At 43.6% G+C, this 14,691-nt stretch overlaps 1 protein-coding gene across 1 annotated transcript in view; it reads right to left on the bottom strand.

Annotated features, from left to right (window-relative positions):
* Nucleotides 1-61: 61 nt before the first annotated feature.
* The window catches only part of LOC115140929 (protein spire homolog 1), a 47,689-nt gene continuing 33,059 nt past the window's right edge, over nucleotides 62-14,691 (bottom strand). Inside the window, 12 exon segments of the mRNA XM_029679420.2 lie at nucleotides 62-2,705; nucleotides 2,893-3,149; nucleotides 3,274-3,372; nucleotides 3,556-3,693; nucleotides 5,625-5,743; nucleotides 5,746-5,766; nucleotides 6,147-6,246; nucleotides 6,367-6,530; nucleotides 7,572-7,619; nucleotides 10,095-10,224; nucleotides 13,114-13,200; nucleotides 13,338-13,502. Of these exon segments, the coding sequence (XP_029535280.2) occupies nucleotides 2,444-2,705; nucleotides 2,893-3,149; nucleotides 3,274-3,372; nucleotides 3,556-3,693; nucleotides 5,625-5,743; nucleotides 5,746-5,766; nucleotides 6,147-6,246; nucleotides 6,367-6,530; nucleotides 7,572-7,619; nucleotides 10,095-10,224; nucleotides 13,114-13,200; nucleotides 13,338-13,502 (1,590 nt within the window). The 3' untranslated portion in view covers nucleotides 62-2,443.

Here is a 14,691-nt window from a genome sequence, read left to right as displayed (position 1 = left end):
TCTCTCTATATTTTTTTTCTTGAAAAGCCGGCATGTCACTTAATGAAATATCCATACAACATTGTAAAGGTATTGCATTACATTTTTATTATTCTTTGTCATAATTTCTTGAACTCTCTGGGAGGGAGTTACATCTGGAAGGTTTGAACAGATTAAAGATACAAGCTACACAGTAGTACATGCATGTTGCTGTCACATATGGGCCTTTCTTTTATGTACCACACAGTAGATCACCTCTACTTACTGTAGTCCATATTCTGTCCTGCAATGACTTGTTTTGTGAGATACAATCTATAAACTAGTTAATAGTAGCCTGGATCCTACCTGAATAGTTCTATTTCACTTTACCAAACAGAGCAATTTAGTTTGGATCTAGGCTAAATTAATAGCCCCAAGTCTAAATGATTTTAGTCGTGATGTAAGTTGTCAAGGAAACACAGACCTGCTCTATGGACGGACATTACTATAAATCATATTTACATACAGTATGCTGAGTCACTGTGGATTCAATCTGTCACAGCAATGATATGTTCATGATGAGAGAAGAAGGCAGTGTATTTAAGGCAGAAATAGAAGGAACAAAACTGGATTTGTAATAGTCACTTTAATATACATACATCCTGATTCCTGGCTCCCGAAATATGCTTCTGCTTCTGGTTTAGAGACAAACTGTATGGTTAAGACACACCACAGTCCCACACAACTGATATACAAATTCATGAAGGCATCATTTTGAGGCTTTGAGTTGAACAGTAGAGTAGTGTGTAATACCATTCTTTGCTGCCTATACAATAAAACAGAGGGTGGTTTTAAGCATGTTATATCATACCATAACTATTGTAAAGCAAAGAAAGACCATTTGAGATCATTTCATATATGCATATATTTCTGGGGCGCATGCTTGTTACTGGGACAGACTATATGATTTTTGATGTGACTCAAGCAATGGAATACATTTTTTGTCATGTCAGTTGAGTTGACTCAACAAAACAGCACAGCACAGTATGAAGGGTACACATCCTGATTTTACTTCCTGACATGGGTCTAGGTTGAATATGACAAAGGTTAAGACAACGGGATTCTAATATCCCATAATAATATACAACAATGGTAGTTGGCAACAGCGCTGGCAGTTAGCAACGGCACTGTTCCCAGATTTATGACAACGTTGTCTTAACCTATATATTTGTGACCTAGGCATGGGTACACTCAAAATGGCTGCCAGTCCACCCATTATCCCATCATTGACTTGAATGAGGTTCTATTAATTCTATCCATTCTATTTCTATAGTCAGTATATTCAGCAGTGTGACGTCTTTTGGAGAAGCATGCTCTAATCGGGGGCTGCGATGGCTATCTATAGCAAGGTCAATGAGTATTTACACCAAATACTTATGTGGGTTTTATATTATGGTTTAGACAGAAGGGAATCTTTTGGCACTAAAGCTGACACCTGACATTCCTGTAGACCCTAACGCCTACGGAGAGACAGGTGAGCGGTTTGGGATACCTTCATGGGTATGATCCAACTTTGAGCAAAGTGACACGCTGTTTGTTTACCTGTTATGCTTCATCAAGACCGCTCAGAACCCAGAGAACATCAATGAGCATAATTCATTATTGTACCGTCAGCTAAAAATAACCTGAACATGTCAAGAAGAGTAAAAAGGGGGAGCCAACTTTTCACCACAAACCACCGGACTCTAAGCCGAACCATATGTACACATGTATACCATACCATAGAAAATGCTAACTTGTCAAAAAAACATCTACAGTTCCATATCCTTTCAAGTCATCATCCAATCGTTTGTTGCTTTTAACTCATATTGTCTCCACTTTAAGGTGTTCACAGCTCTCAGTATGGGACTTGTGTTGTTAGCATCACACCTACTCTCTTACAATAGAATACCACAGCCTGAGGAATTCAAATATGGAGCATTATTTTGCCTTGTGCTCATTGATTTTTCTGTGGGTGAGTAGCTCCTACCACATTCCACCAATTGTGCCAGTATAGGGGGTGACTGAGGCCATACCGCTTTGAATCTTTACACTACCTCATACTTTACATTTGATCATTCAGTGTCCTTAACCACCTCTCTATGGCAAAACATTATGGGAGAAATTACATTACCGAGCAAAATATTGTATAAAAATGGACTAGTATCCTTTTGTCTGAAAGTACTCGTACTGTATGTGACGATCAGAGGACATGGCAACAAGCACTGACTACACAGTCCACATATCTCCAAGGAAAGGTAAAGGTCCACAGCCCGCTCTGACAGCATCGACAGACAGACTAAACTAAACACGTCTACTGGTACAGGCCGGATCGCAGCACGGTCATCCAGATCAAAACCCAGTCAGTCAGAGTTCTGTATTGTGCCATAAGTTCTGGGAGCAGCTAGAAGACCGTGGAGAAGGTAGACAAGGACGAGGGGAGAGTCTAGACCTCGTTGATTGTTCTTTCCGAGGGTCGGTAATCAGCTCCTTTGGGGGACGACATGTAGAAGGACTGGGTCTTGCGTTTTAAGCGCGCCCGCTTGGTGGCCAGGGAGAGGCTGTGCTTGCTGGAGGAGATGATGTCGTGGATGAACTTCTTGCAGTCTACACACACTTCCATGGTGCTCCAGTCCTCCGTCAGCTCCGCTGGGAGCTCCACCTCATCACGGGACTGGGACTTCTCCAGACTACCGTGCTTAGACAACCTGAGAGAGGGAGGAGAGAAGAGGTTAACACTAAGTTGTGTAACAGAGTAGGTTCTGTCCCTGTCCCTCACTGGGCTCAGTCGGCTACAGTTGCTCTTAAAATAGAACAACACTTCATTTGAGAATAAGTCTTGTAAATCTAAACAGGGAGTGTTATAATCTAGAGAAGAAGTAGAGGGGTGCCTACTTGGACATGGTCTTCTGAAGGCTGAGGCGGTGGTGGCTGGTAGAGGGCTTCTCAGGCTTGGGGGCTGCTGCTGCTCTGCTTGGTCCTGCTGCTGCTGCTGAGGCTGCTGCTTTTCCTTTTCCTGCTGAAACTGCTGCTGCTGGACCAGCTAAACTGGCAGCTTTCCCCAGAGCTGCTACCCGGTCCCTGGGTAGAGTGGTGGTAGAGCCCAGGGAATAGATGGGCAGGATGGCATAGGGCTTGGAGGGCAGCCTCATCTAACAGAGAGACAGACATAGAGCAGAGTATGAACACACTCATAAAGACACTGGAGGTACAGTATAGGACTGTCAATATTATGGGCTGACTTTCTATCAGTGTGGGAGAATAGATATGACATACTTTTTGACAGCACTGTGAACACACAGGCCTTTTGCAGAACTGGCAGGTGTAGGACCAGGTGAACAAGGAAAACCTTTTGGATCGGCAACAGAAGCAAAGCTGTAACAAAGAAGGAATTCAGAACAGGTGCATCAAAAGTTGCACAAAAGCAATCAAATCATTCAAAAAGCAGTGTGTGATCAAATCCAGTGACTACAAAGATTTTGAAAGGAACGTGTAAGATGATTTCCCCCAACAATAGGTACTGTGATGTTTAGTCCGAGAGACCAGCGGTAAACGGACCTTTCCCTTCTTCATAGCGTTGTACACGTCCTTGTACTGTTGGAACTTCTCCAGGTCTGCTTTGACCAGCACCTGTCTGATGTGCATCACCTCTTCCACCGTCAGGGACAAGCACTCTACTGGGAAACAGAACTCCTCCTGAAAACACACACACACACACACAGCACCGGCCGGGTTACTACGACAACCGCACTCACTGCCCTTGTTACCATTCCGTCCACACACACCAGCACCTCTCGATGCACTCTGTCCGGGTTCAGACTAGTTTGGCCAAAGAAAGTCTCCATTGTTCATTTGGCAAGATGAGGGGACAAACAAAGGGCAAGGAACAAGTAAACAACTTGAGTTTTATTTTTATTTGACCTTTATTTAACTAGGCAAGTCAGTTAAGAACAAATTCTTATTTTCAATGACGGCCTAGGAACAGTGGGTTAACTGCCTGTTCAGGGGCAGAACGACAGATTTGTACCTTGTCAGCTCGGGGGTTTGAACTTGCAACCTTCCGGTTACTAGTCCAACGCTCTAACCATTAGGTTACCCTGCCGTCCAAAGTGATGACAGATAATGTCAATATTTGTGAAAATTCCAGAGATCCTCTACTTAGTTCTGCTTCACTTAAAAGTCTAGACAACCTAAAAACAGACAAGGCCCCTCTGCTCTGTAGCTGGGGTTGGTTTTCTGCTTCTTTCTGCCCGTTTCTGACTTCAATAAATAAGCGTGCGGTGAGACTACGGAGATGCTACATTCAACAGTACACCAGGTCTATTGCTGCTGCAATTACTGGTCATCCTGGTGTTGTTCCAATAATGTGTCTCAATAATGTGTCTCAATAGTGTGTCTCCATTCAAAGTTTTTGTTGTTGTTGCACCCAGCTAATGTTTCTCAGTCTCAGAAGAACCATTAATATACTGTAACTCTGTAATGTTGCGGTGGCTCCTGCTGCTGATCTTATGACTCAGAAACAGTGGGCTGCATTGTCTCTGGCCCAGAGACAGGGAGGGAGGGGGAGATCCCAGGGAGTATCAACAATAACAAAAAAACAGGGAGTTTATACTTGCTACTGAACAACAGTACGTTATATACAGTATACACAAAATGAAGGACTTCATCTATCTAGAGCATTGTTTTAATTGGCAGTGGCTCGCTAGGCTACATGATGCTTGCAATCACAATGACTACAACTACGGTTAAATGGAGGAAAGTTGAGTATGATGGAATGATTGGGGCTCCAGCGAGGGATGCATCTGCTGTTGACTGTCAAAATGCAATATGACAATCACACCTAAACTGAAGGGCTTTCTACAACAACAGTCCTGGGCTGAGGGATGGGTCTCTAGGAAAGCAGGAAGCATTAGAAGAGATGATGATGAACTACGATGCGCCAGCAGGGACATAAGGGGCGACTGGCAAACCTTGATAGGCTTTCTTCCCCTGCAGAGAGCAGACAGGGCAGACCACACCATGCCCAAGACAAACACCTCGACAGGGTAGGAACTCCGTAAGGGGTGGAGGGTGTAGGGAGGGGAGTGGAGGAGGAGGGGGGTCCAGGGGAACAGATGGTGGGCTATCCTCCCGACCTGAGAAGGACAGGGGTTATAGAGGTGGACGGAAGAGGGGGGGGGCAGGGGTTACAGAGGTGGATGGAAGAGGGGGAGGACAGGGGTTATAGAGGTGTATGGAAGAGGGGGAGGACAGGGGTTATAGAGGTGTATGGAAGAGGGTGAGGACAGGGGTTATAGAGGTGTATGGAAGAGGGGGAGGCCAGAGGTTAGAGGTGTATGGAAGAGGGGGAGGCCAGGGGTTATAGAGGTGTATGGAAGAGAGGGAGGCCAGGGGTTATAGAGGTGTATGGAAGAGGGTGAGGACAGGGGTTAAAGGGGTTAGTGTGGAGGAGAAGAGGTGGGGGGATTGGAGGTGGGGTGTTAGGAGCATCACCTAACAGAAAGAAGATGGAGGCTGATGAACACAAGACAAACTGACACACTATTCAGGAACCAAAATCTCCAATGTGCTCATTTTCTCCAGATTGATAAACTCTTCTCTTTTCCTTGTTCTCTTCTGTTACTCACCAGAGACTTGGAGCTCTGTCTGGATGGGGGTATGAACTGCCGTACATTGGTGGGCGTCTCCTTCTCAATGGAGTGTCTCCTCTGGGGGGCCTGCCGTCTCTCAGGCTGGGGGTTGAGGAGATGGGCAGGAACATGGGTGGAGCTGGGGGGGAGGACATGTGTGATATACTTTTATGAAGTACTCAAACCCTTATATTACCAGTTAAGTTGACTGAGAACACTCCCTCTTTGACAGCATTATTCTTAGCATAGAAGAGCTGTCGGGTGAACAGCTGAGATCTGTGAAAGCACATTATAGGATCTCTATGATAATCTTTAACCATAGCTTCATGTCCACACCCTGGCTGAACCCGAACCCTAACCCTAGCTAAACCCGAACCCTAACCCTAGCTGAACCCTAACCCTAGCTTCATGTCCACACCCTGGCTGAACCATAACCCTAACCCCAACCCTAGCTTCATGTGCACACTCTGGCCGAACCCTAACCCTAACACTGGCCTTCTGGTCCACAAGTCAACTCACTCTTCCTGCCCAGTACAGACTCTGGAGAGGTGTCGTCCACCACCGATGTAGAGACACTGGAGCTACTAGCTGACTTTTGACCCCCAATGGTGATGTCATCCTGTAAGGGGAACAACAGAGAGCAGTGCTGTAGGATGTATACTGATGTCAACTACCAGAAGAAGACACACATACACACAAATGCACGTGCGAGCACACACACATATACACACAGACTTACGTCAGAGTCGGAGCTGTCCAGTTCTGACAGGGTGGGTGCTTTCAGCCTCTTCCTCTGACATAGGGCCTGGGCTCCACCCCCTGGTACCCCTGGCCCCCCATTGGACAGACTGCTGAGGGTCATGGTGCTGGAAGTCTTCCTGCGGCCGTCAGGGCTGGACACATCTGGACAGAGAGGTTGTCACAAGAAGACTGATCAGACAGAGGACAACTCAAATACCCAGGGGTGATTTCAGCAGGATGCAAAGTAGCTAACTATACTGAACATTGCAGATAGAAATATCATGAATAGAGCTGGGAACAGAGTTCCCAGCTCCACATGACAGCCAAACATATCTGTTCTACGTGATACATTTCTATCTGAGTGTTCGGTAACGTTGCACAGTCCTGAACAGACCCGAGGGGAAGACACCAGCGGTAGGGAGGAGGGAGTGTGAGTTGAGGAGAGACGGAGAAGCAGCCTGGTGTTACACACACAACATGGATTCTACTTTCATTACCCTTTAAGACCTGGACTGAGCAGGATTCTAATGAAACCCTAACCCTGGCTGACTCCCTCCCTCCTAGCCTCATTGACAACTTCTCCCCCTAAGAGAGAGAGAAATAAAATAGGGAGGGAGGTGTGACGGAGGAAGGGATGGAGAAGAGAGTGCTGGAAACAGCAGATAATCAGTAGCAGAGGCCGATCTGATCTGTGGATGCATTGAGGCCTTGCCAGGCGCTCTCTCTCTCTCAGTCTCCCTCTTTCTCTCTTTATCACCCTCTCTTTATCTCCCTCTCTGTGAAAAGGACCACGCAGTGAGCATGTGAATACCTATTCTGGAAAAAGGCTAAAATATGAGCTCATCACCTCAGTGGGAGGCCAAGGCCCTCCTCCTCTACTGCTGTCCTGGAGTTTCTAAACCTGCCTGCCTGGGAGAAGACTGACTGGTCCTAGGATCCAGGTTTAAACTAGAGCAGATCAAACATCTACCATTTCTGGCACTATGCTCAGTGTCAGTCAAAAGCAAAAACATTGTAAAGCACTGGTTTATGTAAACTATATTTGTCGATATAGTATAATTCAGTCTATTTTAGTCGAGGCATAAGCAGTAGTGTTAGGATACAGCCAAATAGGCAGACAAACGAAACAGGGCTAACATTATGTGTTGCAGCACACAAGTTGCTAGTCACATAAACAGAGCCAAACCACTCCACATACTTTACCTTGACGTGTAAGGATCAACTGTGGAGTGCTGTAGTATATGCCTCCACCTAAAAGGGAACACTTCCTTAAATATGATAGGCCAGACTGTACTAATGGTTTATCCCTATCCCCAAACATAGAGTTCTGTAGTCAAATGACAGGCTCTCTCTCTCTCGGTGAGTATTGGTATTGGAGAATCTGACCACAAAGTAAGGGGATAAGTACCCAGCTGCAATGAAGTTCAGATAGCCAACCATCACATATACACTCACATAACACACACACACATTAAACCTGCACAACAATCAATTGAACCGACTAGTAGCTGTGGATGAGCAAAGGGTCAAAGAGCCTCCGGTGTGATGAAAGACGCTGGGATCAGTGGGAGAAATGTCAAGCACAGCCAATCAGACTTGTCAAAGCTCAGATACCCTGCCCACAACAGGAAGTGTTGACACATAAAAGAGTAAGAGAGTGTAGATTATTAGAAATGATTTTCAGTGTCACCAATGTAAATTCATTGGCTATCTATCTCACTAGAGGATGTGATGACATTTTTGGGTAACCACTGCAGTACAACCTTATAAAACAGAAGGCATCCTCTTCTTATCTGTTTTAAAAACGGCCATATACTGTAAGTTAATCAGAAGTGCTAAGTGACCAATGCAGGCGATGTTGGAGATACAGTATGATGTTTTTGTGAGAATGTGCTTTTTTTTGCGTTGAACAGAGCCGACAGGTGTGTGTGTGTTCTGCGTGTGTGTGTGTGTGTGTGTGTGTGTATATATATGTGTGCCGACAGCTCCTGTCTACGCTGCTCACTGATCCCACCTCTGATTAAATTCTGCAGACTCACTCTCCAAGATGAACAACTGCTTTGTGTGAGGAGGACCGCCATTTTCTAGGAAACCGAGGAAGGTAGTTATGCACGTCTTGGTTGTTTGTAATGAGAATTTCTGAGTAATGGTGTTCTTTAGCTAAGGCAACTCTTTCCCTGATTTATGTTAGTATGGAAAAGAAAAAGGCCCAGAAGCAGAATTCCATGAATAGATTCTTCAGTGGGAGGCAAGAGTTCTGTTGTCTCTACTGGCTATAGGCTAAGGACTTTTATCAATATCAAATATGTTTAACATACTGTAGGTTTCAACCCAAGCGCAACAATAGACTAGAGAAAAATGTAGGAAGATCAAATTAGTTTAGACTAATCCCAGAAAAAAAAGGAATTTGAAGTGAGCATTATTCAAGCATTTAGACAAGGAAAATACTGTTTTACAATTCCTCCTGAGGGACTGAGAACAATGTGCACCAGCTGTGTGGAGATGCAGAAAAACAACTGCTTTTGACGTCAGCAAGTGTGCCTTCGAGAAATAGTTCATTATCAGAGATGTACTGTAGTGACAGGCAGCGAATAAAACTGTTGGCCTGTTTGAGTCACATCTACCTTAGTCTTTTTCACAACTGTCTATGGTATGTAAGGCTACATCGAACTTAACATTATCCCGGGGCTAAGTCTGAGTAGATCATTAAGCCCTTTCACATTCCATGTGGAGATTCAAACACAAGTGTCATAAGAATTGAACTAAGGTTCAGAATGATTGAAAGATATGCTTAAGTTGTCTATGAGGGAGTTGCTGATGTGAAGGTAGCCATCAACCTCCCTTCTGCGCTTGAGAGTTCTCATCCTGACCAGTGTCTGACATCCTGACATCACAACCAGAGAGCACACTGCTGCGGTGCAGAGCCAACCAAGCCAACCATCAACACCACCACGGAAGCATGAAGAAGCATGAGATGAGAGCATTAATGTGCGTGCTCTTTCTTGGGCAGATGGACAACAACCACGATAGATAGAGACGTAAAGAAACAGCCAGGTAACCGGACAGATCTTTACCTGACAAGTCAAAACTTTGAGACATGCTAAGAGGCCGAATTACTGCAAGAGAAACAATGATGGCGTTACAGAGTTATTAAGCTATCCGTAGGAGGAATACGGGCAGAAGATATATATTAAGTTAGCAAGAAGAAAGACATCATCTGCCGACAGGTAGCAGCTGTCCATAGTGCAGTACAGTACTGTAGGAAATGTTAGGAAATGTACAATGATTAACATAGTCAGTAGAAAGTGCATAGCCAATGGTGAGAAATCATTAACATAATAATTAAATAAAATTAATTCTCTCCTCAGATTCTAAGGATTGGTTTGGCTATAGTCAATACAGGCACTTGGCATAACACCAGACAAGATGTATGTTTAAGTTGTACTACAAACAGAGCTGTAATGCCGAACAGCACAGGCATCCAAGAACAGTAACTTGGCTGGGTGGAAGCATCGTTCAAACCAATGAAAGAAAGTATAATTCACCTTGTGTCTTTCATTCATGCCAATGCCCAGCACCCGTGAAAGTGCATAATCACAACATACTTCAACTTCTCACAAAATGAGTGTGAGTGTGTGTGTTTGTGTGTGTGTGAGAGAGAGGGAAAGAAAGAAAGAAAGAAAGAAAGAAAGAAAGAAAATAAATAAAGACAGAGGTGTCACTCACCCAGCCTGCTCCTGCGGATCACATCAGGAGAGACAGGTCTCAGTTTCCTCTCAGATTTGATCTCATCCAGGATCCTCTCGTGCAGGGTGGGAGGAACCTGGGGCTGGGGCTTCAGCTTCCTGGCTGCTGCCTACACACACAAATGCACATGCGCACACACATGTGCACACACACACACGCAGATACATACATGCACTCACACTGAGTTATGGGCATCAGAGTAATGGACATCAGGCCTTTCGCCACTGCCTCCTAAACCTTAAAGACACCGTCACTGTACTGTTAATATCACGGTTAATATCACTGTCACTGTACTGTTAATTTCACTGTCACTGTACTGTTAATTTCACTGTCACTGTACTGTTAATTTCACTGTCACTGTACTGTTAATTTCACTGTCAATGTACTGTTAATATCACTGTAACTGTACTGTTAATTTCACTGTCAATGTACTGTTAATATCACTGTAACTGTACTGTTAATATCACTGTCACTGTACTGTTAATATCACTGTACTGTTAATATCACTGTCACTGTACTGTTAATTTCACTGTCACTGTACTGTTAATAACACTGTACTGTTAATATCACAGTCACTGTACTGTTAATTTCACTGTACTGTTAATATCACTGTCACTGTACTGTTAATATTACTGTCACTGTACTGTTAATATCACTGTACTGTTAATATCACTGTACTGTTAATATCACTGTCACTGTACTGTTAATATCACTGTCACTGAACCGTTAATATCACTGTCACTGAACCGTTAATATCACTGTCACTGTACTGATAATTTCACTGTACTGATAATATCACTGTCACTGTACTGATAATTTCACTGTACTGTTAATATCACTGTCACTGTACTGTTAATATCACTTTCACTGTACTGTTAATTTCACTGTCACTGTACTGTTAATTTCACTGTACTGTTAATATCACTGTCACTGTACTGTTAATTTCACTGTACTGTTAATATCACTGTCACTGTACTGTTAATTTTACTGTACTGTTAATATCACTGTCACTGTACTGTTAATATCAATGTCACTGTACTGTTAATATCACTGTACTGTTAATATCAATGTCACTGTACTGTTAATATTGCTGTACTGTTAATTTCACTGTACTGTTAATATCCCTGTCACTGTACTGTTAATTTCACTGTACTGTTAATATCACTGTCAATGTACTGTTAATATAACTGTACTGTTAATATCACTGTACTGTTAATATCAATGTCACTGTACTGTTAATGTCACTGTACTGTTAATGTCACTGTACTGTTAATATCACTGTACTGTTAATATCAATGTCACTGTACTGTTAATATTGCTGTACTGTTAATTTCACTGTACTGTTAATATCACTGTACTGTTAATATCCCTGTCACTGTACTGATAATGTCACTGTACTGTTAATATCACTGTACTGTTAATATCAATGTCACTGTACTGTTAATATTGCTGTACTGTTAATTTCACTGTACTGTTAATATCCCTGTCACTCTACTGTTAATTTCACTGTACTGTTAATATCACTGTACTGTTAATATCACTGTCAATGTACTGTTAATATCACTGTACTGTTAATATCACTGTCACTGTACTGTTAATTTCACTGTACTGTTAATATCACTGTCACTGTACTGTTAATTTCACTGTACTGTTAATATCTCTGTCACTGTACTGTTAATATCCCTGTCACTGTACTGTTAATATCACTGTCACTGTACCGTTAATATCACTGTCACTGTACTGTTAATATCCCTGTCACTGTACTGTTAATATCACTTCAACTATAATTTCCCTGTCACTGTACTGTTAATATCACTGTCACTGAACACTGTCACTGTAAATATCACTGTACCTGTTAATATCACTGTCAATATCCCTGTCACTGTACTGTTAATATCCCTGTCACTCACTATCCCTGTCACTGAAATATCCCTGTCACTGTACTGTAATATCACTGTCCTGTTAATATCACTGTCACACTGTACTGATACCGTTAACTGTACTGTCACTGTCACTGTTAATATCACTGTCACTGTTAATATCACTGTCACTGTACCGTTAAAATCACTGTCACTGAACCGTTAATATCACTGTCACTGTACCTGTAATATCACTGTCACTGTACCGTTAATATCACTGTCGCTGTACCGTTAATATCACTGTCGCTGTACCGTTAATATCACTGTCGCTGTACCGTTAATATCACTGTACCGTTAATATCACTGTCACTTTGTAACAATAACTCTTGACTGTCAGTGCTGCTCCTCTCATTACTGAGGCAGGCACTTCAGTGAGGCTGGGGCAGAGAGGCTGGGATAGTGTTGCGGGGGCAGAGAGGCTGGGGCAGAGAGTCTGGGGCAGTGAGGCTGGGGCAGAGAGGCTGGGGCAGAGAGCATTGATAATCAGATCATCAACTGGAGCTGTACATCTATCAATCACCCCTCATTCCAATCAGAATAATCATATCCCAGAACCCCAAATCCTGAACTACCTGTATTTGTAGGGGGATATAAAAAACGATTTCTTTGACTAAAGATGAGTTCAGTAGCTTGTGGTTTAAATGGAAAGGGGACACCCCTAGCACCAATTCCCAGGCTTCCTCAAGTTCCAGTGATGAACGAGACTTGGAAGGATGGCATGGCAAGACTAGAAGACACCAGAATGAGAGGAAAGTGGGACAGGTACCATAGAATGTACTATCGTATAGTATATAGTACATTCATTATACAGTACTGTACACTAACAGGATTAGAAGGAGAGAAAATGCCCCATGTTCTCCTCTCTAAACCCTACAACTGTACAGCCCATATAGATAAGAGATATACTTTACATACATAGCTAATAGTTGTCTTCTTATTTCATTCTATGGTACTATGTTCAGTCCAAAGAGACAGAACAGAGTTGTATCTCTATGGTTCAGCCCACCACCATGCCAACACCAAAGAGGTTGCTAGTTGATGTAAAGTATATCTGTTGTTTCTATAGGCTGTGCACTCACAGGGTTGAGAGGAGGTCTGGACCGGATGAAGTCTAGGATGACCTCATGGGCGCTCTTCTTCAACCTTGGTGGGATGTCGTTGTTTACCTGGAGGTGCAAGGACACACACACACACACACACACACACACACACACACACACACACACACACACACAGAGATTAAGAGAGACCATAACAACATATAAGAAACAAACCATGCTTTTAAGACACCTGACAGTCTTACCATGACCTTGCGTAGTTTGTAGCGTTTGGAGCGGATGTCATCCATGAGCATCTCGTAGGGCGTGAGCTGGAACTCGATGGCCAGAGGGTTGTACTGGCGCTCCTGGACCTTCTTCAGCTTCACCCCGTTCCGCAGGTCTCCCATCACCTGCATCCAGAACTTAGCCTGGGGGATGCAGGGGGACAGAAATCATATAGCAACACAGTACTCATGCAATGATTTAACACTTATAGGGCCAATTTCCAGACCCAGATGAAGCCTAGATACTCCTGTGTTAAGTTCCTCAGTTTCTGTGTTGTGGTTTTGTTTGTATGTGTGTTTCAGGATGGCTTCCTGAAATTCCCCCAAGCAGCTAATTGGAGCTGACCCCACCCCCTCGTCAGGATACAGCTGTATCTCAATACAGACTCCTTCTCCAGCTATATAAGCCAGTGTTCTGTTGCTCAGAAAAGAGATTATTAGTATGTCTTGTGTTGGTTGTTGCTGAGAGAATAGAGCTGCTTGGTATGTCCTGTGTTGGTTGTTGCTGATTAGTATGTCCTGTGTTGGTTGTTGCTGATTAGTATGTCCTGTGTTGGTTGTTGCTGATTAGTATGTCCTGTGTTGGTTGTTGCTGATTAGTATGTCCTGTGTTGGTTGTTGCTGATTAGTATGTCCTGTGTTGGTTGTTGCTGATTAGTATGTCCTGTGTTGGTTGTTGCTGATTAGTATGTCCTGTGTTGGTTGTTCCTGATTAGTATGTCCTGTGTTGGTTGTTCCTGATTTAGTATGTCCTGTGTTGGTTGTTGATGATTAGTATGTCCTGTGTTGGTTGTTGATGATTAGTATGTCCTGTGTTGGTTGTTGATGATTAGTATGTCCTGTGTTGGTTGTTGATGATTAGTATGTCCTGTGTTGGTTGTTGATGACTATGTCCTGTTTTTGTTCCCGGGGGAAAAGGGAAGGCCCCTAGGGAGTGCTTCAGCAAGAGTCTTGCGGGCATAACCCGTATTTACTGTCTATACACACTAGGTAAGACCTGGGCGGACCACCACCTATATTTTGGTTAGAGCACCACCCCTTCAATTTTGGTTAGCGCACCAGGTGGTGCTAAGTTAGTGGGACGGTAGGAACGGGGGCTTTGACATTTACTTTCTTTGCTTTGGTTCCGTTCAGCCTGTGATAAGGAAGCAAATTCCCAGTCAACTGTAAATTCTTTGCCTTTGTCATCTTTACTCGCACCTACAATCCCATACCTCTTTTACTCCACAGGGGGGTTGAGCTGTAGCATGGTGTTGCATTCCCTCTCTAGGAGGCATTCGTAACACCTGGGCTACAAACATGCTAGTCCAAGAGTAGGTTTTAATGAGTCTGG

The sequence above is a fragment of the Oncorhynchus nerka genome, linkage group LG14 (assembly GCF_034236695.1).
Source record: "Oncorhynchus nerka isolate Pitt River linkage group LG14, Oner_Uvic_2.0, whole genome shotgun sequence".
Lineage (NCBI taxonomy): Eukaryota > Metazoa > Chordata > Actinopteri > Salmoniformes > Salmonidae > Oncorhynchus > Oncorhynchus nerka.
The sequence above is the reverse complement of the archived record's forward strand: the minus strand, read 5'-3'. Positions and strand labels throughout refer to the sequence as shown.